The 7858-nt window shown below is 34.7% G+C and overlaps 1 protein-coding gene across 1 annotated transcript in view; it reads right to left on the bottom strand.

Annotated features, from left to right (window-relative positions):
• The window catches only part of TRAK2 (trafficking kinesin protein 2), a 58095-nt gene that overhangs the window by 32135 nt on the left and 18102 nt on the right, over positions 1-7858 (bottom strand). The window contains 1 exon segment of the mRNA XM_011369157.2: positions 3223-3513. Coding sequence (XP_011367459.1) covers positions 3223-3313 — 91 coding nt within the window. The 5' untranslated portion in view covers positions 3314-3513.

The following is a 7858-nucleotide window of genomic DNA, read 5'->3' as shown; positions in this document are numbered from 1 at the left end:
TTAGCCATTTACAAAAAGAGGCAAGTTATTGCTTGTCATATGCCTAAAATACTAGGGCTTAAAATAGAGAAAATACAGGATGTCACATCAACCCTCTCATTTTTTAAAGAGATCTGGTATTTCCTTTGTGGATAGTATAAAGAAACATGTTCTAACTCTGGCAAAAAACAACAAAGTTCATTTTAAGAAAATATACCTTAAAAGAGTAAATTTCTACTACTTGACCTTATCTTAAGAATGACAATTTAATAAATCAAATATAAGGAAGCTAGCAATATCAAACAACCCTATCCACCCAGAAGGACATGCTGTGACTTCATAACCCAAAGATGAGGTACATTTAAAACCTTAAACGTGGTTCTAAAGAAGCTCTCCACGTTTAGCAGATTTCTTAAATAAGAGCCCTAAAATACATATCCAAATTCTATTTCGACGAATTCCATGTAATTATCCAAATTTTGCCTGCCACAAATATCACATACAGGTTGTCACTGTAATACTTGCAGGAAGAGAGGTTGATTATAAATATATGCAGAGCTAAAAATGAACTCTTAGGCATTCAAGGGTAAAACGGAAATGAAGAACAAAAGTAACATTCATTAAAAGAGCTACAATTCCCTAGAAAAAAATTTTTAATAAACATTAATGAAATTTTGTGAAAATTCAAAGTTACCAATTCCCTACTTCCAAAAGGTAATTTTAAAAATGAAGACACAATCAGGGTTTAGTAGATTAAACAAAATATCCTTCAGACTAGCTCCTCTCATTTGCTTCCATATTTCTGATAATGTACTATTTATTAGTCTCTTGATTGTCTAGTCATAACCACCTTTTCTCTACCATTTTATCCTCCAAATGTCTCTTCCATACACATACTTCTTTCTAGCCACCTTGCCTCCATTTAGGTTCAAGGCCTCCTCTTGTTACTCTTGAGTATGGCCTCAAAACTGGTCTGCCTTCATTACACTCAAATTTTCTGCCACATCTTCATATCTTTATTATGTCACTCTCCTACACAAGGCTAAGAAATGTCTGAATTTCATCTAGACAGAAGAGAAAATCTTATGAACAGTTGGGATAATCAGGAAAGATCCAAGAAGGGTCATGCCAATTGGTACTAAGTAGGGTTAAATTAATGCTAAGTAAAGCACACTAGGAATATGGTCTGGAGTATGATCTAGGGTCCCACATAAGGGAGATTAAAAACAAGCCTCAAAAAGATAGATTTGGTTAGTAAGTAACTTAATGACCTGCCAAAACAAATTTTAACAGTCTTCCAAGGAAGACAACAAAACCCAAACATGACGATGTAACATTCATAATGTTCAGCATTCAATAAAAAATTATTAGATACACGAAGAATTAAGCAAATTATAATCCATTATTGGTTGGAAAATGAGTCAACAGAAACAGGCCTAGTAATGACAAAGATGATAAAATTAGTAAACAACAATTTTAAAACAGCTATCATTAACATGCTTGAAGATCTAAAAGAAAAACATAACCTGATGAAAAGAGAAACAAAATATTTCTATATTTATAAAACTCAAATAGAACTAGAGTACAATATCCAAAATCAAAAATTCATTGGATAACATTTTATAGATTAGACATTCCCCAGAAGAAAAGAATAGCAGACTTGAAGGCATTGCAATGGAAACTATTTAAAATGAAGTACAGAGAAAAAAAGAAAGGGGAAAAAAAAATGAACAGATATCAAGAAGTTTAATATGCATGCAATTGGAGTCAAAGAAGAAGAGAGGTGAGAGCAGAAAGAATAGTTGAAGAAATAATGGCCAAAATTTTCTAAATTTAATTAAAACTATAAATTCATAGTTCAGAGAAGCCAAATGACTTCAAACAGGATAAACACAAAGAAAATTCAAAGAGAAAATCTTAAAAGCAGAGAGGAAAAAAAAAAAAGATGCATTACATTTAGGGGAACAAAGACAAAAATGATCTCATCAGAAGCAATGCAAGGTAGATGACAATGGAAGGTCATTAAAGTACATATAAAAGTCAACTTAGAATGGCTAAAATAGAAACGCTGACATTACCAAGTGTTGATACTGTAGAGAAGATGCCAGCAAACTAAGGCCCATGAGCCAACTCTAGCCTGCTGCCTCTGCCTGGTTTTTAAAAATATTTATTGGAACACGATCATATTTGTCCATTTATGTATTGTCCATGTCTGTTTTTCTGTTACAACAGTAGAGTTGAGTATTTGTAATTCGGCAATAAAAATGAATTAACTAATTACTGACACATATCACAATGCGGATAAATCTCAAAAACATTTTGCTGCATAAAAAAGCAAGACACAAAAGATATAGATTAATCTATATGAAATTCTAGAACAAGGAAATTTTACCTAAAATAACAGAAAGGAGATCAGTGGTTGCCTAGAGCCAGGAGTGAAAGGTGGTGAGTTCTGGGTATGAGGGAACTTTTGGGGGATAATAAAAGTGTCTACAACTTGATTGTACTGGTGGTTACATGGTATATATTTGCGAAAACCCAAATGTACACTTAAAATGAATGCATTTTATTATATCTTCATAAAGATATCTCAATAAAGCTGAATAAAAAAAAAACTCTTTGAATTTAGATGGGTTTAGAATTTTTTGGAGTTTTAGTAAAGTAGTCTTGGAATTTACTGTATATTATATAATATGCCCAACTAGTTATATAGCAGCAACCCAAACTTAAATACATTAATATATTTTCAGCAAACATAAATATTTAAGTTTAGAAATAGCTGCACAGGTCAGGTTTTGTGAACCAATGAGCTTTAGAACCAAAGTTTAGTCTTGCAAATGAGGGCTTATAGGTCTTCACCTGTGTTTGTATACCCTGTATATTCTGAGTGCCTCTTATGTGCCAGGTACTGTTGCCAGGTGCTTGTGGGGTATACAAATGTAAATGACTCTGTCCTTCCCTGTGGAGACAGGAAGATGAGTATGACACAGTTCCTGCTGACCAGGGGCTCATACAGTACAGGGAGTCTTATACAGACAAGGAACGGCACACAAGGCAGATTCTGATAATGTGATAGGAGACGAAAGGATAAAGAAATTAATTTAGTCAGTCTCTGAAGAGACCTCTGAGGAGGCTGGAAAGGGAGGCCAGGTTTCATCATGGCAGTCTTATACACTGGATTAAGGCATCTGCATTTTATCCTGTAAGCAAACAGCACTTCCACATTTATTAAATTGGACTCACCAGTGATGCTCTCTGAATCTCTGGGATTGCTATTCATGAGGTTTTCTTCATCCGTTGGTGATGTAAAAATGGCATTCTGGGATTGATTCATGCAGGATCCTTTCTTGCTTTGGTTGAGAAAAACAGCTTTGGTATGAATTAGAGTGAAGGAAATCCATCAAGCCATTGAAAAAAGAAATGGATCTGGTTGTATGGGTAGTTCCTTTTAAATAGATTTTTTTCTGCTGAGTCAAATGACATCTGCAGCAATGAGTGCTTTCAGGTGATTATCATACCTTGGACAGTCATGACCTAAAACAAAGAACACATCAAGTGACTACTATGCAGCATGTTTTTTAATAATAGCAATCCAATTACCTGCAATGTTTATCATTACGAACGTTTTCCTAATAATACATACAACATAGGTAAATCTCAAAATAATTATGCTGGATGAAAGAAGTCAGATAAAAAATGAGTACATAGTTTATGATTCCATTTATACAAAAATCCAGAAAATGTAAATTTATCTATAGTGACAGGAAGCAGATCAGTGGCTGCCTGGGGTTGAGGGAGGGACTACCAAGGGACAGGGGAAATGTTTTGGGGATGATGAATATGTTCGTTATTTTGAGTGTGGTGATGACTTCACAAGTGTATATATAATGTCAAAGCTTCCCCAATTATATACACTTAAACAATGTGCAATCGAAGGCACGTTCATTATAGTCAATAAAGCTGCTTAAAAAATTTTAAAGATAATCGACTATTTAAAATAAAATAATAATAATACCTTGTGAGGTCTATAACATAGGTAGATATAAAATATACTATGAAAATAGCACAAAGGCCAGGAAGAAAAAAATGGAAATATATTGTTGTAAAGCTTTTATGTTACATGAAATAGTAAAATATTGCTTGAAGATAAACTGTGATAACTTAAAGATGTATACTATAAACTCTAAAGCAACTAATAAAATAACTCAAGAATTATAGCTAATGAACTGGCAAAAGAGTTGAAATGGAATAACATAAAACAGGCTTTCTCAACCCTGGCACTACTGACATTTTTGGCCAGATAATACTTTGCCATGTGCTTTGTAGGAATTTACTACTTGACTCTTTACAGAAAAAGTTTGTCAATCCCTGATCTAGTAGTAAAATAATTCAGGCATCAAATAACCAGCTGTTTAAATCAATGATATCCTACATCAACTAACTTTTTAAACAAGGTTTCCCCCCTTCCTACATATAATTAGATCACTACCTCTAGAAGAATTTCAGTAAACTAAAGAACAGATTTTACACCTACGAGTACATTTAAAGTTATTTTCAATTTCTAAGAAAGCATTTTTAAAAAAAGTAATAAGTCCCAAATTTGCTTGTGAAGAAGGGAGAGGAGAGGGGAGGGAAAAAAGGGAGGTAAGGGAGGTGGAAAAGGATGAAAAGGAAGAAGATAAAAGGCAAGTGCCTCATATTGGTCCAAATTGGTTCTTAAATAGAACTGTGGTTCTTAATTATAGTTTAATCAATTCCATTGTTGAATAACATTGGGACCTTCTGCTTGACACTCTATTACACACCAGCTGGTTTAGACTTTTAGTATTTACATTACCATTCTTATTTTTTAAAAATATTTACATATATCACACAGGAGTACACACACACACAAACTATATATGTTTCAACTATGGACTCCAGATTTTTGCTCTAGAGAATTGCTTCTTAATCAGCTTTGGAGGTTATGTTAATGGTTTGGTCTTAACTCTTGCACACAAGAATAGAGAAAACCAAGTTGAACACAGAACTAAGTCCATCTCCAGAGTCATGCAGGAAGAATCTAGACCTCCAGGGCAATCCAAGAACCTGACCAACCTGTAGACTGTGTGCTAGGTCAGGGATAATCTAGAAATGATATGTTCTTCCTGGTGACTCTTTAGAACAAAATAAACCCTTTGGATATGCCTTGGTCTAGATCTGAGCTCTGCAGGAAGATTAGTTCGGAGTAGCAATGGTGAGTATAGGATAATGTCCACACCTAGGCATTAGCTAGCCTGAATTTTCATTTTACTTACTGGTTTTCTGACTCAGTACATTATTTAACAGTTCCTCTCTGTCTAGATAGGAGTTATAATTAACTTCTCTTTATAGGGAAGGTCAAGTACGAGGACTAAAAAAAAAAAAAAGAAATTGCTTCCCTGGTACCTGACATATAATAGACACTAAAATGCTCATTCCCTTCAGCTTCCCCCTTTCACTTGGGCCTGAGGAAAAGATTATGTCTTCTGCCTAATATTTCTTAAGTTTCTGGCTCAACAGCCAACCTTGAGCCCAGAATGGCTGCCCTGTTTTGAGTATGGAATAGATGTAGTCTAAAGATCACCTCTGAATTATCTTCACATAGAAGGAGATAAGGGCTGAGAAACTGTGCTCCTAGCAATAAAGAGACAAGTGCCATAAAGGAGTACTACTGAAGATTATTACTAAAGCTCATTTCTTCATGGATTCTGGGGAAGGGCTGCTTATAATAAAAAGTCTTAACTATAACTATTACTTTTATCCATAGCATAGTGGCTATATTAGTTTCCTGTTGCTGCTGCTGCTGTTGCTACAAAAAATACCATAAATTTAGGCCTAAAACAGCACTAATTTGTTATCTTACAGTTCTGGATGTCAAAAGATGAAATGATTTCAATGGACCAAAAAGGCATGCTATTGGCAGGGCTGTGCTTTGTCTGGAAGTCCTAAGGGCAAATCCATTTCTTTGTCTTTTCTAGCTTCTAGAGCTACATTTCTTGGCTCAAGTTCCCTTCCCTCATCTTCATGGCCAGTAACACAGCATCTTCAAATCTTTCTTTCCGCTTCTATGTCACCTCACTACCTTCTGTCAAATCTCCCTGTACCTCCCTCTTATAAGGATACCTGCGATTACATTTAAGGCCCATTGGGATCATCCAGGATATTCTCCCCATCTCGAAATCCTTAATTTAGTTTCTTCTGCAAAATCCTGTTTGCCATATAAAGTAGTATTCACAGGTTTGAGGGGATTAGGGTCTGGATATCTTTGAAGGCTATTATCAGCCTACCATAGAGGTTCAGAGTATGGATTCTGGAGGCAGACAGATGATATTTGAACCCCAGCTCCACTTACTCGTATGACCTGCACCTACCTCAGAGTGTCCACAGAAGAATTACATGAGTTATATACATAAAGCTCTTAAAACAATGCCTTAGAATATAATAAATGCTATGTAAATATTAGTTACTATTCTATCAATACCAAATAGTACTATTTTATCATTATTATTATCATTATTGTACCTTACACAAAGCTGAGCAAAAGTAAACCCTGCTCTTGACTGCTTAATGGCGTCTTCTCTCGACATAAGCCACATTTACTTTCTGTACTGACAAGTGATGTTAGTTTAGTGCCATTAATCATTTTCTTTCTGCCTCTCTGAAGCATGAATAAAGAGAAAGCTTGCAGAATTGGAAGCCTAAATGCAGTAGAAACTAAACTTTGGCAAGCACAAACAACACATTTTCAGTGTCTTTCCTAGTGTGTACATACATATTCTTAGTACTTCCTTGAGTACCACCTACTTTCTATGTTGGATCTCTAGTCATTCTTTTTAGGAATGACTATGCTTCTTTTCTTTATAAAATGATCAACCAAGCATGCATTATTAACAAGAAGCCAGCTTTTGTAATTCATGCACATTTAGGAGAAAATTAAGTAAAATAGCCAAGTGACATCTTAATAAAAATGAGAATTCAAAAGAAGAACCAAAACATGTCATTGATATAAATATTGCTGGCAGAGAACAACATGGTTAATGACTTAGTTTAACCTAGCCATGGAAACTAATGGTCAACAGTGAGTGCCTAAATATAGGCCTTGTGCCTTAAAAAAATCTTGCTACTTCCTTAAAATAGAATACTTTGGCCAAAACAAACTTATAAAAAAGGCTGAAACAATTCAGGAAAACTTCACCTTGACTGGAGTGCAGAGACAGAATTATAGTAAATATAATAATTTAATAAAACATTTAAGTTGGAAATATAGTTTAAAATTTTATTGTACAAATAATACTTTGGAGAGTATTTAAAAATACATGTTGGCTGCTGATATGTGTGCTGAAGTAGGAACACTGCCAATCACTGACTCTAGCAGCAGCTCTTTTAGGCCATGGTGGCCCTACTCCAGAAAAAAGATAAATTGTACGATTAAAAAAAATAAATATCCAATGTCCTTATATTAAATAAAAAATTCTGAACAGAGATTTCCAACTTTAATGTATCTGGCTACATCAAAGATAAGACTTACCAAAAAAAATCACAATAATTTTAAAACCAGAGATTAAACCACAAAAAACTATTTGATGGCTTCAGTGTTAAGAGCTTAAAAAAAAAAGAGTGGTGGTGGTGGTGGTGTCACCACCAAAATCCAACCTGGACAGTGAGCAGCTGACCTGACAAAGGCAGAGACCATACACCATCCAAAGCCAAGATCAGCTGCACTGATGTGTCATGCTATACTACACTGGCTACATTAAGCACAGCTACTCTACCAGCAATTGTAAAGTTCACCTTGAGGAAATAGAAATCATGCCCAGCAAATATTTTTGCCTCTTTTTTTAGTGCCATTCAATTTAAA

Source organism: Pteropus vampyrus, unplaced genomic scaffold (assembly GCF_000151845.1).
Source record: "Pteropus vampyrus isolate Shadow unplaced genomic scaffold, Pvam_2.0 Scaffold146, whole genome shotgun sequence".
Classification (NCBI taxonomy): Eukaryota; Metazoa; Chordata; class Mammalia; order Chiroptera; family Pteropodidae; genus Pteropus; species Pteropus vampyrus.
Note: the sequence above shows the minus strand (reverse complement) of the source record. Positions and strands in the feature narration are given on the sequence as shown.